A 15,450-nucleotide genomic window follows, 5' to 3' on the forward strand; every position below is an offset into this window, starting at 1 on the left:
CACAACGCAAGCAGCCGTCCTCAGGTGGAGAACAGGTCTGTCGAGAAGACAGAGTCTTCAGACTGAAGACTCTTGTCTTCTCGACAGACCTGTCGGATGCTGTCTTTCCGACAGCCCTGTTCTTCACCCTATTTCCCTTCTACGTGACTTTACCGAAAGAACCAAGAAGATGAATCCCTGCAGTCACGAAAGCTTTACATCGAAACTCCAAGGGTGTTACTATTTCGGTTACTTGGGGGGGGGGGAGGGCATGTTGACGAATTGCTGGATATTAGCCCATTGCTGCTACACAAACCTATTTTGCTTCCTTTTTCTCCAAAAGGAGACTCGCCCTTGCCTTTGTGACCAAAACATGTTTCTGTGCCCCAGTGTGTGTGTTAAGTTTCTTTCCAATAACTTGGATCTCTGCCTCAGTTCATTAAGTCTCCCCCTCCACCCCCAAGTCTTTTCAGTAGGGGTCTCACCGATTTGAACCCTTTGGGGTTGGCGTGTTAGGACGTCTCTATCGTTACTCCCATGGTTGATGCTTCCGTGAACTTCGCTCAACCGATTCCCCCACCCATTGTGAGGATGGGACCTCTGTGAAAATACTGGACATCTCTGAAAAACAGCTTTGTAGCTCATCGAGTTCCTCCAGTATACACAAATATTATTCAGATTCTGACTGGGCCTACCAGACACCGACTTGTTTCCTGTCATCCCCAATGTGTCTAGGCACCGCCACCAACACTTCAGATCGCAACACTTCCCGCTCTAACTCTTCCCTCGCACTGCTCCACTTTGGAATTCATCCCATCGTTTCTTTTTATTTTTTCCTGAGCTCTTCTGAGTCTTACTCCGTTCAAGAAACCAGTTAAACATTTAGGTGATACTGTTTGTAACTGGATGTTGGGCATTTGGGCCCTTTTGGGCCTGTGCTGTATCTGGAATATATGTTACGCTTGCTTAAACGTCTCGGCAACTCAAACGCACCTTAACGTTACATCTCATATTCTTGGTTCTTTTGGTAAAGTCACGTAGAAGGGAAATGATAAAATAATACAAATATAAAACAATAAAAATTCTCACAACGTTTCGACTGCAACACAAGCAATCACCATCAGGTGTGAAATCCACTGGGATTTTTTACCGAAAGAACCAAGAATATGAATCCCTGTAGTCATGAAAGCTTTAAATCAAAATTTAACAGTCACATCTCATCTCAAACATTCCAAGTGCACCCCCAGTGGCAGCCCTCCCTGTGTGGCGAAAGGCACCTCGACACCTGGTCTGACAGGGAGCGATGATTGGCGATTAATGCTGTGTTTGTCATCACAGATGAGTCATTTGCGGTGTAATTTGGTCTACTTTGGCAAATTCTGACCGTGACGTCTGCATACAATGGCCCCGCTGGTTCCAATTGGGAAGGACTGGGGAATGTGATTGGCTTTGTGGCATGCGTCGCTGGAAAAGTGATTTGGAAACTTATTCAACACTATGAGACCTTCTTTACCAGTGGCAAAATATAGTAATAGGTTTTTACCCTTTCAACTGGTACAAAAACTGACACCTTTATACAAGGGATCATGTTTGCAATAACCGCAACACAAGCAGTCAAAATGCAAACAAAAAGAAACAACTCTGATGATGATAATGATATGCACTGTCCTTGAAGTTGATTGGTCCACACCCGAGACAGCTTTTCTTAGAGCCTAGTCATCATTATCAGAGTTGTTTCTTTTTGTTTGCATTTTGACTGCTTGTGTTGTGGTTATTGCAAACATGATCCCTTGTATAAAGGTGTCAGTTTTTGTACCAATTGAAAGGGTAAAACCCTATTACTAACTTATTCAACGTTGATGAATGAGACATCTTAGCGGTGCAAGGCAACAACACGGGGGGGGGGGGGGGTGGTGTATTTTTACCACCCATATTGTTCTGTGTCACATCATAGGGATTATATATGCTAACCAGATTAAATAAATGTAATCCATACAGGTACTCGACTTACGAACGAGTTAGGTTCCAGAGGTCTGCTTGTAAGTCCATTTGTTCGCAAGTCGAACTCTACTCCCGTCGATTCCAAACACGTTGGACGGCACGTACATTAAACACGGGGAATGGCTTTAAAAGTTGTATAATCTCCTGTAGATGTAGATGCCACTGGTTCTTGACGTTATGCGAATGTAGATGCCACCGCCGCCAAAGATTGCTCGGCGGTCTGAACAGGTGACTCGACATACGGAGACAGGTTTGTTTGTTCTCGATTTGAAGCTTTCGTGACTGCAAGGATTCATAGTCTTAGGTTTTTTCGGTAAAGTCACGTAGGTAAAAAAATTAAAATTAATAAAAGTAAAATAAAAAATAAAATAAAAATCACGACGTTTCGGAGGCAACACAAGCTTCCGTCTTCAGGTGGAACCGTCACAGCACGATAGCTGTATTTTACTTTTATAAATTTTATTTTTTACCTACGTGACTTTACCGAAAAAACCTAGGAATAGGTTTGTTTGTATCTTTGAATGTTCGTAAGTCGAATGTTCGTAAGTAGAGGAGTCAGTGGAGCTGACTTTTACATGGGGGGGCGTGGCTATTGCCTTATATGGTCAATGACGTCATGCAGGAGGCGGGGCGATGGGCGGGGCTATGGTAATTAGAAGGCATGGTCCGGCGTAAACACGGAGAGGGCGCGCGCCGTATGCCGCGACGTCATCACACGGCTGCAGCCGACACGGCCATCTTGCTGCGGGAAGTTTAACGCGATGATGGGAGGGGATTAGTGGCGCATCGCGTTGACGTCACGTACAGAGACTTAGCAGGGGAGTAGTGGGGGGTGGGGAAGTAGTGGGGAGGGAGTAGGGGGGGAGTAGTGGGGGTGGGTGACTAGAGGGGGGGGGGGGGTGACTAGAGGGGTGGGGAGTAGTGGGGGGGGAGAGTAGTGGGGGGGGGAGTAGTGGGGGGGGGGAGTAGTGGGGGGGGAGTAGTGGGGGGGGAGTAGTGGGGGGGGGAGTAGTGGGGGGGGGGAGTAGTGGGGGTGGGGGAGTAGTGGGGGGGGGAGTAGTCGGGGGGGAGTAGTGGGGGGGGGAGTAGTGGGGGTGGGGGAGTAGTGGGGGAGTAGTGGGGGGGGGGAGTAGTCGGGGGGAGTAGTGGGGGGGGGAGTGGGGGAGTAGTGGGGGGGAGTAGTGGGGGGGGTGACTAAAGGGGGGAGAGTGGGGGTGGGGAGTAGGGGGGAGTAGTGGGGGGGGGTGACTAAAGGGGGGAGAGTGGGGGTGGGGAGTAGGGGGGGGGTAGTGGGGGGGGTGACTAGAGGGGGGAGTAGTGGGGGGGGGGTAGTAGGGGGAGTAGGGGGGGGTAGTGGGGGAAGTAGTGGGGGGGTGGGGTAGTAGTGGTGGGGGGGGGTTACTTCCCTGAGCAAGATGGCCGACTGAGGTTGGGGGGTGTTCTGGTCGCCCATCTGAAGCCGTTCTGTGGGCGGAGAAGCGGCCGGTTCATTGGAGCCGGTAGCGAACGACTGCATCGCGAAATGGACTGGCTCATCGGGTGAGTCTCCGTGTCCACCACGGTTCTACCCTTTGCCTCTCCTCCCCCCTAAGCTATGGTCACCGCTGCCCTTCTCGACCGTCTGTGTCACTCTCGGCAGCGGCCGAGGCCCGCGAGGCCTAAGTCAGACCCCGACCCTCGACTAGATCCTGCGGCCGGGCGAGTTCGGGTTCCCGTCGAGGCACGAGTCCCGAGTCAGGCTAGGCCTCTACGGGGTCGCGACGGAAAGTGGTGTTAATGAATTGTCTTAATGTTTGGTCACGTTTTTGGGGGGTACGTTTTGGTAAAGTACTCTCTGTTGCTTTGCGTCAAGCGAGGCGGTATTATATTGGGAAGCGGTCCGTTAAAGAAAATGTGATGGGAACGTGTTAACTTTTAGGTGCATGCTGTGGTCGGGCGTGCAGTGTACATTGTGTATAAACAAGGAACTCACGGACTTGCATTGCAAACAACTACTGTACATTACATTAAAAAACATACACGTACAACAACGGCAGCCGACATTCGCCTCTTAAGTGACGATTGTACCAGGCTAGGTTCGCCTACACGGCGAGGTTAAGTCTGGAAGGCTCTCCGCTGGAATAAAGTGACAGCACACACAACCAGGTTGCTATCGGCTGCCTGAGATGACTGTCAGATGCACCACATGCCCCGAACACTTTGACACATTTAGCACGTACATGCAGTCCACTGTATATGCACATACGCGAGATTTGCATACGTACACAAAAATAATATCCTTAACAGACTGTTGGGGCAAGTGATATTAGCGAGCACATATGAAGGCCGGGACGGTACCACGCCCGGTCGCCTTTGTCTCCCTTAGTGTTTCCATATCGCACCAGCTACTGTGCTCATTTAAGGCTTAGTCGACCTAAGGGAGGCCCAGGAGTAGGGTCAAGTACAGTCATCGTCACTGGTGTTGGGCGTGAGCCTGAATCGTCGTGTGTTTTAAAGCGCAGTTGGAGAACAAGAGATGTGGAAAGGGGATTTAACGCTGAAAGTGCAACATACACACAAGCGTCTAAACCAATTAAGAAGATATTGAGAGCAAACTATGAATCAATCAGTGGGAACAGCGAAAAAGTAGTTGATTTGGTAAATCACACGATAGGCCGTGGATAGCGATATTGAACCATAATCATGATTGATTTGAAGCTTTCGTGACTGCAGGAATTACTCTTTGGTTCTTTCGGTAAAGTCACGTAGAAAGAAAATAAATTCAATAATAGAATACGACGTTTCGATTGCAACACAAGTAACCGTCATCAGGTAGAACTAAATTTGAGAGACAAAACAGACACGGAGACACATAGACACACAAGCAGAGAGAGACAACACAGACACACAGAGAGAGACACACAACATAGACACACAGACAGACACACAAGCAGAGAGAGAGACAACACAGAGACAGACAGACACAAGCAGAGAGAGATAACACAGACACAGATAGAGAGACACACAACATAGACACACAGACAGACACAAGCAGAGAGAGACAACACAGAGACACACAGAGAGAAACAACACAGAGACACACAGAGAGACACAACATAGACACACAGACAGACACAAGCAGAGAGAGACAACACAGAGACACACACTGTTTGTCTATGTTGTGTGTCTCTCTGTGTGTTTGTGTTGTCTTTCTCTCAAATTTAGTTCTACCTGATGACGACGGCTTGTGTTGCAATCGAAATGTCTTATTCTAATATTTAATTTATTTTTCTTTCTCCGTGACTTTACCGAAAGAACCAAAGAGCATAATCATGATACAGATAGAATCGTGAAACTTGCAGGAATTTTATTCAGGTTCAGTATTTCTATTATAAAATGCATATACAGTATCCCAGAATGCACATATTCTTCCAAATGTGTCTGAGAATGTTCCAATGGAACAAACAGCAAGATATGGTTTGAGAATCTAACAAAGAAGTTAAATTTGTTGGGCTCATGATAAATAGCAAAAGTAATCGTTTATACATTTCCTGAACAGGATATAATTGTTGGAAAACACGACAGAGTATTCATGTTTAGGAAAAAAAAGTTTGTAGGCACACCAGGATCATGATATATATATGAAATAATGACAGGAAGAGAAACAAGGTTCAGGCGACAAAGACACGACGTGGACTTGGTGCATGAGGAGGCAACGTCATGGCTGGAAGGGGTTGATGGCCTATCAGAGGTCGCAACCGGGTACCCGATACCCGTACCCTACCCGATACCCGGCTACCCGTACCCGGCCGGGTATGGGTACCCGTTTGCGACCCTGGTGCGGCCGGGTACGGGTAGGCCGTGAGTCACTGGTGAATAACTGTTTGTCACTCATTTCCCAACGTCTTGTCTCTTCTCACAATTCAAGTTCCTCGAATCAACCCACCCGCGCCTGCAACATGGCTTCATCCCAGAGGTCGCAATCAGGTACCCGATACCCGTACCCTACCCGTACCCGGTCGGGTACGGGTTACGGGTACGGCCGGGTACGGGTACCCGTTTACGACCCTGGTGCGGCCGGGTACGGGTAAGGAATCAAAACCCGTTTGCGACCTCTGTGGCCTATGGGGATGAGACTGATGCTTGTCGAAGCCATCCACGTGGCGTTGTTTGTATTGCATTAAGTGGCATTGCGTTGCATTGAATAAACATTTGCGTTAATACTGAAAGTGCAGTTCTTGCTCTGTCTTGTGTTCCCACGGGTAGTCATGTTTCTCAGGCTACCTTATTAGTGTTATGCCACTACTTTGTATTTTGTGAATGATGTTTATGATATTTTAAGTGTTTTGACTGTTGAAATGTTTATTCTTCGTACCCCAGGTCATTTGCCTGCAAAGGTTTCGGATGTGTGTGTTTATATTATAGTTTACAGTTTAATCCTTGTGACATTGCCAATACCAGTGTGTGACAACTAGTCTAGAAGCTGTGTGCAGTCATTACAGAGTATTACGGAATTCTAGTACGTGTGGCCTAGGAGAATTGGATGATGGAATTTCACGGTAAGTTTGGAATAGCATGTGGAAAGCAAGCGTTGAAGTCGTCGAGAAGAGGAGGTTGTAGTCATGGGTGGAACACAAGTGCAGGGGCAGGTTACCCAGACAGCTGTTGGAGTGGCAGTGACCACACACGGCTGTCATTCGACTTTGGCCAGTGGCCAAGGTCTGGTGATTAAACTGTAAGAGTCCCTTCAAGGTTGTTTGTCCAGTGTGCAAACAGTTTCATGATCTGGCAGAACCACGGGTATTAACACTGAACCCCCCACAATCCTACAGGGTCCCTTGTTACTAAGCCCCTAGGCAACGGCGATTGATCCTAGCACTCGGTAACACAGGAACTGCACGCGTTCTCCAGCTCGTGCATGCCGCGTTGCGAAGTCATGGGACTGGAGTGTATGTATTGTATAATTTGGTGTGTGTGTATGGAGTGGTTAGCGGACTGCACTCCAAACCCATTGAACGGAGTTAAGATTCACAGCCAGGGCCAGCACCGTCGGAGATCGTCATTTCTGGGCCTCCCCTAGGTCGACTCAGCCTTAAATGAGTACCTGGTGTGGTGTGTAAACATAAGCGCTGGGGAGCAGACAGCTTGCCGTGTTGTTTGCAGCACCACTCCTGCTCTTACACCCTCCCGGCCATCGTGGGTCTCGTTGATGGCAGTTGCCCCAATAATATTTAAGGCGTCAAGGGGAATCTTTTGTGTATTTGCAGATATTTTATGATAATAAACTAAACTTTTTGTTTATTTTACCAGGTGAGGCCCACTGAGTTATATAGCTCTTTTACAGATACGACCTGGCCACAAACGCTAGCTCAACAAAGTGGCTTATGTGGAAATGTATAGCAGCCAAATACTCTAAATGCATGTTTCTAAATGTGGAGGGAAAAACTGGATGACCCGGAGGAAAATCCACACAACCACGTTGGCGTGCAAACTTCAAATATACAGCTTTCAGGGTCGGGATCGAACCCACGACCTTCTGCATACCAGGCGAGGGAGTTAACATCTCGCCACCGTGGCTCCCATATCATCCGTTACTTGTACACAGACCACTCGAGTCAGGTGGTGCTGTGGTTAGAGTCCTGAGCTCACAATTATCATCGACCATGATGAATCCACTGGTGGATGAAGGCCTCCACAAGCCATCGCCATTCCCGAAGAACCCGTGATGCAACGAGTCACCTATAACCTGTACGCGAGTTGATTTGACCACTCCATCTCCCCACTGGACGTACTGTCGGACCCATTCTATCCCTTGGCTACCACTGTTAACTTGTATTCTTGATCATCAGCCATCATCTCATCTTGCAACTTGTCCTGCCCAACTCACTTACTTTTCTTAACAGTTGCTAGTGATTTGACTAAATGTAATGTTTGCATCTGATTTGTAGTTATATCGTGATGCATAAATCGTGATTAATCAGTTCTCCCGTGCACAGTTCTAAGTATCTTGAGCGTAATCTATTTAAATCAATACATCGATGCAACCTGACAAGTTAAAGAAAACACACAATTTCACTGGTATTAGCCAACATCCCAATACTAAAAATACCTGCAAATCATGAATTTGGATTATACAGCAGCAATATTGCCCCCTGACTGCAAAAACTTGGCAGAAGCCTCCAGCAAAATAGTCTAGAGTTGCTGAGGCATTCCTGGATAAAAGAGCTGAATAATAAAATATTTATATTCTTTGGGTCTTTTTGTAAAGGCACTTAGATAGAAAAAATAATACAATAAAATAATAAAAATTAAAATAAAGCAAATGAAAAAATAATAACAATTTTTTTTTCTATCTACTTGACTTTCCCGAAAGACCCAAATAATATGAATTCCTGCAGTCACGAAAGCTTTAAGTCAATGAAAGATTTACAATAAAGATAAATGCAGAATAGAAAGATCGACTGATTTAGAGTTGGGGAGCCTTCACTTTACTGTGCGATGCCTTGAAAACGCTCATGGATGGTCTGACGCCCATCGCATGAATGTGCAATTTTCACCACTGGCCTGGGGGCAATGACAGTGATGATCACCAGCCGATAGCTCGTTTGAGCAGGACGGAACTACGTTTGTGCGAGCGGCCCTCCGAGCAGAGAAACAGCAAAACATTTGCGACCAAATTTGGCGTCGGTGACGGTGCCAGCGCGCTGAGTCAAGTTCTTGCAAACGATGTCACGGGTTCCTTCTCTTCTGTTTCGGTTTTTTGGAGATCATGATATTCCTGCAGTGTGGTGTTATCGGCGGTCCCGGTGCGCACTCTGGACTCAAAGTGTCACGTTGGCCATGTGATCACTAGGACGATACACGCGATGCGAGAAATGACCAGGTGTGTCAAAGCCATTGAAATGCCTTCGTGTTCATCATCATCATCAGCATCACTTTCTTGAGAAGCTCTGGTCAATCCACTTCTGGATGAAGGCCTCCCCGTGCTGCCATCACCGTGAACCGTCCACTTGGCAACTGCACACGCATTCATTGTATCCCTCCGTCTCCATGGAGGAGGTCCGCTTATCAGTGCCGGATTATTCTAGTAGCAAAAATAGCATATGCTATTGGCCCCGCGCTAAATGCTTTCAAGATATAAATTCCGGTTCAATGATTCTGCGCTTGCTCTATTACTATAGTACTATACCGCCTTTAACTTTTATGAACGACTGGGTGTTTAAGTTTAGCGATTTGTCGTATTATCTGGTTGTATAGCAAATAAAAAAATACAGTTCATTTATTATGCAAGTACAAAAATAGTGTTTTAATATTTTTATGTTTTTTTATTTCTTTAGGACCCCTTTATAACATATGCTACAGGCCCCGAACTAGCTTCATCTGGCACTGCCTCTCATCTGCTTTCCATTCCTCTGCTGATACTCCCTCACGATGTAGGCGATCGGCCATCATTTCTACATGCTGTGACGTGTCCTGCCTTAACAGTTTTTGAATCCTTTATCCAGCATATGGCCTCTAATCCATGCCTTCCTCTTGCTGTCTCTCGTATTTCCAAGCATGCATCACTCTCCACGCCTCTTTTGCACGTTTATTTTAAACATTGCTAATGACCTTCTTTGGAACTATAATGTGAAAATGAGGTCATCAATAAGAGATGTCCGGGTGGCTCGGAGGTCAGCTCACTGAGCCGGCACCGCTGAGATTCTCGATTTGAATCCAGCGTTCAGCAGCCCTTGATTAATGGCAGGTTTTTTAAGTGTAGCGAGTTTATTGTCTCGGCCCAGTTACCAACGTCTGCGCAACCCCCGGTTTTTGACAGACGTGACCGCGTCGCCGCACAGCTGAATGTCCTGCTTAAGTGCCTCCTGGTGCCTCAATGCCACTTTGCTGCCATTACGTGTCTGCGTTAGAAGCCTGTCCGTGTTTATAGGCGGTGCGACCACCTCTAAACTGCTTGGCAAACAAGCGTGTGTGCCGGGTCACACCGTCGTAAACACTACCGCTTTCTACCAAAATGTAGAAATCGGGGCAGTCACAGTAGTTCTAGAAAGTCACTTGTGAAAATCAGTATTTTGTCTCCAGTTTAAAATATTCTGTCCGCAAGCTTGACTCATGAAATGGGAAGATGATTGAGCTTCTTGGTTCTTTCGGTAAAGTCACGTAGAAGGGAACTAATAAAATAATAAAAATAAAACATAATAAAATAATTCTCACGACGTTTCGGCCACAATGCAAGCTTCCGTCTTCAGGTATGTTTTATTTTTATTATTTTATTATTTCCCTTCTACGTGATGACTTTACCGAAAGAACCAAGAAGATGAATCCCTGCTGTCACGAAAGCTTTAAATCGAAAGATGATTGAGGTTTGCTGCTTAGTGGGCGGTGCTACCCAGTCAATGGGCGGGGGCTACCGGAGTAGTGGGCGGTGCTACCCAGTCAATGGGCGGGGCTCCCTGAGCGACGGGCGGGGCTCAATGAGTGGGGGGGGGGGGCACACTGAGTAATGGGCGGGGCTCACTTAGGAGGCGGGGCTACCTGAGTAGTGGGCGGGGCTAGCTGGCTAGTGGGCGGGGCTACCTGAGTAGTGGGCGGGGCTACCTGACTAGTGGGCGGGGTTATCTGACTAGTGGGCGGGGCTACCAGACTAGTGGGCGGGGTTACCTGACTAGTGGGCGGGGCTACCTGACTAGTGGGCGGGGCTACCTGACTAGTGGGCGGGGCTACCTGAGTCGTAGGCCCTATGGACAGTAGGCGGAGCCGACCCTGAAGGAGTGTGGATGTCGAGCTGAACGATTAATCGATTTAAAATCGAAATCGCAATTCGAAACAATGCGCTTAGCGAATCGAAAAGGCTGCGATTTTCTGCGATTTGACAATAAGTAATGGCAAAGCAGTTATAAGTGACTCACAGAATTGTGCGCAGTTGCGTTTCGAGTTCACGACTTCCCTGAAGGCACATTCACCTTCAGCGAGCGCAATGCCGATCACACAACGCGGTTCGAATTCGACCCTCGATCGATGGCTGAGCCATCGCCGCACACGCGTCGTATAAAAAGCAAGGGACAAGTTCTTACTTACTAACAACTCCTTACTTACTAACAACTCTTCTATCATTTTTCATTGCTGGAGGGGTTGCCTCCCTACCTGGAAATCCTGGCTCCGACATTCCTCATGAACAAACCACTGCGGATGAACCCGATATCGTTGCAACTCGGCAGCTTAGTAGGATTAAACCTCCATAATAGAGGTTTTTGTCGGCTTAGATCGCCTAAATATGAATGTGTCGTTAAACCCGCCACCACGCGACGCAGCCGGTCAGTAAGGTTTGTCACGCAGACAATAATATTGGTCGCGAAAGCCGACATGATGATCAAACCTGGTTACTGCTTTGCCTGGTGGCCAGGAGATGACAGTACAGCCTTGCGTGGAGCTGTAAGCGATACCTTCTATTTGCATGTCGCGTGGTTTCTCCAGGAATATTGTGTTCCTCCCACACGAAGCTAAATTCTCAATAATGGAAATTGGCCAAACAGCCCATGCAACAGCAGTACCCTCCTGAAGAATAACGTTGGAGAATCAGTGAGGCTCTAGTGGGTAAATAAAGTCAATAAGTGGCATTATTTATTATGATTATTGAATTGCAGATGTGACATTTAATCTCATTCGTGTAGTACTTATTGTATTGACCGTGGAGGAATGATGATGATGATTGGTTCAGGCGATTCCAGACCAGTATTTCAAAGGAAGCCAGTTGTGGATTGATCAGGGCTGGTGATGGCTTTAACCAGAAAAACCTTGCAACCTGTTAAGGTTAACCTTGGTTCAAGGTTGTCAACCCTGGAAGAACCTGTATTATTATTCTTGTTATTCTCCTGTTGCTTCAAAGGCCACATGCATCTATTTTTAGAAACGAAGAACGTGATGCAGGCAAGATTCAGATCAAATAAAATAAATGAAAACAATCTCTATTAAATCACGACGTTTCGGAAGCAACACAAGCCGCCGTCTTCAGGTGGAACACGCCACAGCAAAATCACTGCGGTGAATATTACAATTTTTTACCTACTTGACTTTACCGACAAAACCAAAGAGTATGAATCCTTGCAGTCACGAAAGCTTCAAATCTAGAAAGATTCAGATCCTTCCTTAAGTCATAGATCATTAAACACCACGGACATGGGCGTGTAGGCGATAAATACAATACAGTATAAACAAACTATATTATTGCTGTACTGCACTGAACAGGACCCATTTGTGTTTGTGTTTATAGTGGTAGCGCGTTTGCCGCTGTCATGCAAATGTTCGTGGTTCGAATCCAACAGGCAGCCCTGGTTTAATACTCTGCGGGTGTATTGACTGCTAAATACTCATATTATTGGTTCTTTCGGTAAAGTCACATAGAAGGGAAACAATAAAATAATAAAAAATATAAAACAATACAATTCTCACGACGTTTCGATTGCAACACAAGCAATCATCATCAGGTGTGAAAACCACAGCCAGCTGCTTCACTCGCAGTAGACGTGAAAGATACCCGTGACGTTATTCGAAATGTGTAGGCCACCGTGTGTGCCGGGATCACGGTCCACATTTTGCCACGTTTGAAAAATGTAACTTCAAAGTATTCAATAGGGACTACACATCAGTAGTCATCGCCCCCTACTCGCAGACCAATCCCCCGTTTGCAGGCCAGGTGCCGAGTACCCCTGTGATGCTCCGGGACAGCAGAGATTTGTGAATGTTCAATAAGTATAACCAGTAAAAACAAAGTTTTTCACTATAAATCCTTTATGTGCGTGGCAGCTAGAGTCCTCTCGTCCTCTGGCTTGAGATGGTTGCCACCTATGGGTCAGATGATTGCATTGCACCATTAAGCAATTGGTAATTAAATATAATATTTTTGTCCTAAAAAGTGTAAAATTTTGGGAAAAAAATTTCACGAACATTAATTGTCACGCACAACGAGTCTGTGTGGAAAATGTCAGCTCGATTGGATCACGAGAAGTGGGTTAAAAAACGACTGAAAGATTTGCACGGTCCTAAGCAAGCAATCGAACTTAATATAAAGGATTTAAAAACTGAATGCGCCGCGAGTTGTAAGGAGATGTCAGTGCAGCAAGTTGGTTTGTGAACCCATCTGTGCGGACCTCGTGTGCTCTTCCCCCCGTGTGTGTGTGCGGGCGTTCGACACTTCACGTGGCCTAAACGTGCACATAGCCTGGCACAAGCGTCGAGGTGACGTCAATGCGGCTTAGTGGCGAATAGCGGTTGTTGTGTGTGTGGTGGGTAATTCTCTGAATGCATTGGTTTCTCTCCGTGCAAAGCAAAAAGGCACTCTGTAATTGGAATTGGCCAAACATCACCATTACAGCAGGACTCTGCTGGACCCAAGAGTCTTGAAACCAATTGGGCGTTTTATTTCTGGAAATATAATTCGATGCGAATATCCTTGGCGCATGTAACCACAGCATCTGGAATGTGCCCAGTCTCTTTAGATCCCGGAGGCTAAAACAGGGTTGGGCCTGGATAGCACTCGGATGGGCAATCACCACGCACAAAACTGATGTCATCAGCAGAGGGCAGTGCAGCAAAATCTATTGTTGTACTGTTCTTTATTCCCAACGGCTATGCTCCCCACCTACATCAATCCGCCCCGGCCGGCATGGTGAAGTATACTCTTAGGTTTTTTCGGTAAAGTCACGTAGGAAAAAATGAATGATAATAAATAAATAATTGGTAAATCGTATTAGCTTTTTTAATAAATAATAAATAATAATAGAAATAGTAATAGACTACTATTATTTCTATTATTTGTATTATTCTTTATTTTTATTATTTATTTTGACCTACGTGACTTTACCGAAAAAACCTCGGAGTATGAATCCTTGCAGTCACGAAAGCTTCAAATCTAGAATGGTGAAGTATGTTTATCAACCCGCCCATTGCTCGCACGGTGGCTCTCATCCAGCAGTGGATTTAGTAAAAGAGCCGTTTGTGTACGTGTAGAGATTACAATTTACACGTGCATACGCACATATCCACACACGTAATATATATGATGTCCAAACAAAGATAAGACAAAGATTCCCCGGATGGCCATAGCAGACTTTCGAGGCAAGTGCTGTTAGCGAGCACCAATAAAGCCTGGCACGGTATATGGGCGACCAGCACCATGCCCGCCTTTGTCTCCCAAGTGGCGATGGTTACACCATCGCACCATTTACTCATGTGAGGCTGAGTTGACCTAAGTGAGGCCCACGACCTATTTAGTTACTCTATTGCTTGTTGTTGATCGTGAACGGGAATCAAACTTGGGTTGTCCCGTTTTGTTGCGCGCCGCACTAACCGCTACACTAACGCTCTCCATATGATGTGCAACGCACACCACTACACGCAGTACATGAATATTCTAAAATTAGCCGTCCCACTCTGTGCCAGTGCTTGCAGTAGGGAGCAGGGAGTGGAGTGCAGGCTATTTTCAACACCGCCCGACTTTATAGTTCAGCCTCTAGCGACGTCATGTCCCCCTCTCTCTCCACCTCTCCCCACTCACTCCACCTCTCCCCACTTATCCCACTGTGTCTGTCTCTGACTCGCATTCTCACAGTCTGACACACACTTTACGCACACGCAGTCTGGCACACTGTAACGCTCGCACTTGAGCGGGCGCGTAAGACGTGATTCATTTGGCTCTTAATTCATGCGCTTACGCGTCTGTTGGAAATCGTGTCACTTTTACAGCTCCCGCCAATGAATCCACTGCTGGATGAAGGCCTCCTCATGCTGCCCCCCCCCCCTGTCAGTAGTTTGATCATACTTTACCACGCTGGTCATCACGTGGGTTTGGTGAATTGACGTTTGGGAGGTCGAGGTGGGGAGCGGTGCGGACAGGACTGGTAGCGTCTGTCGCTACGGCGCACTCCAGCGTGGACTGAATGCGAGTGCCTGTCAAGACGCACAGGGCAGATGTGTGAGACACGTGGAGGCGAGAGGTGTTATGCCAGAGGTCACAAGGATGGAGTAAACTGCTGCATGATGTGGCCCAGTAGCAGCACCTCCGTCACTTGTTGTACGGATGCACGTTGAACTTCTTTCGCACCGCACATGGCCAAACGTGCTAATCGAAGGACAACAAACTAAACGCAATGATTAGTTCTAAAGAAATACTTTTCAATCTAGATTTAAAAAGGCATAGCCCCCAGTGACTTCCTAATATCGGAAGGAAGAGCGTTCCAGACAGCCGCAGAAGCGCGCTCTGTGGTAAGGCCATCTTTGTTCGATGGCTAGCCAAAAGCCGCCGCTTCGAGGATGGCCGGAGTTTGCGTGATGCTTCGTTGTTGACATTTGCGATTTGAATTTGAAGGCCACCCTGGTCATTACTGCGGGTGTGTTGACAGCGATATCCTCTACACCGTCTTCCTCACAGTGGACGTCAAAAGTCCCCTTGACGCCATTTGAAATGAGTAGGCCATTGTGTGCCCGGCGTCATGG

At 46.8% G+C, this 15,450-nt stretch overlaps 1 protein-coding gene across 1 annotated transcript in view; it reads left to right on the forward strand.

The window, feature by feature from the left end:
- Positions 1-3,376: 3,376 nt before the first annotated feature.
- The window catches only part of LOC133343599 (MOB kinase activator 2-like), a 32,608-nt gene continuing 20,534 nt past the window's right edge, over positions 3,377-15,450 (forward strand). Inside the window, exon 1 of the mRNA XM_061553297.1 lies at positions 3,377-3,519. Coding sequence (XP_061409281.1) covers positions 3,503-3,519 — 17 coding nt within the window. The 5' untranslated portion in view covers positions 3,377-3,502. The remainder of the gene's footprint in view (positions 3,520-15,450) is intronic.

This window comes from Lethenteron reissneri, chromosome 2, assembly GCF_015708825.2.
Source record: "Lethenteron reissneri isolate LAM-NWPU_2019-01 chromosome 2, ASM1570882v1, whole genome shotgun sequence".
NCBI lineage: Eukaryota > Metazoa > Chordata > Hyperoartia > Petromyzontiformes > Petromyzontidae > Lethenteron > Lethenteron reissneri.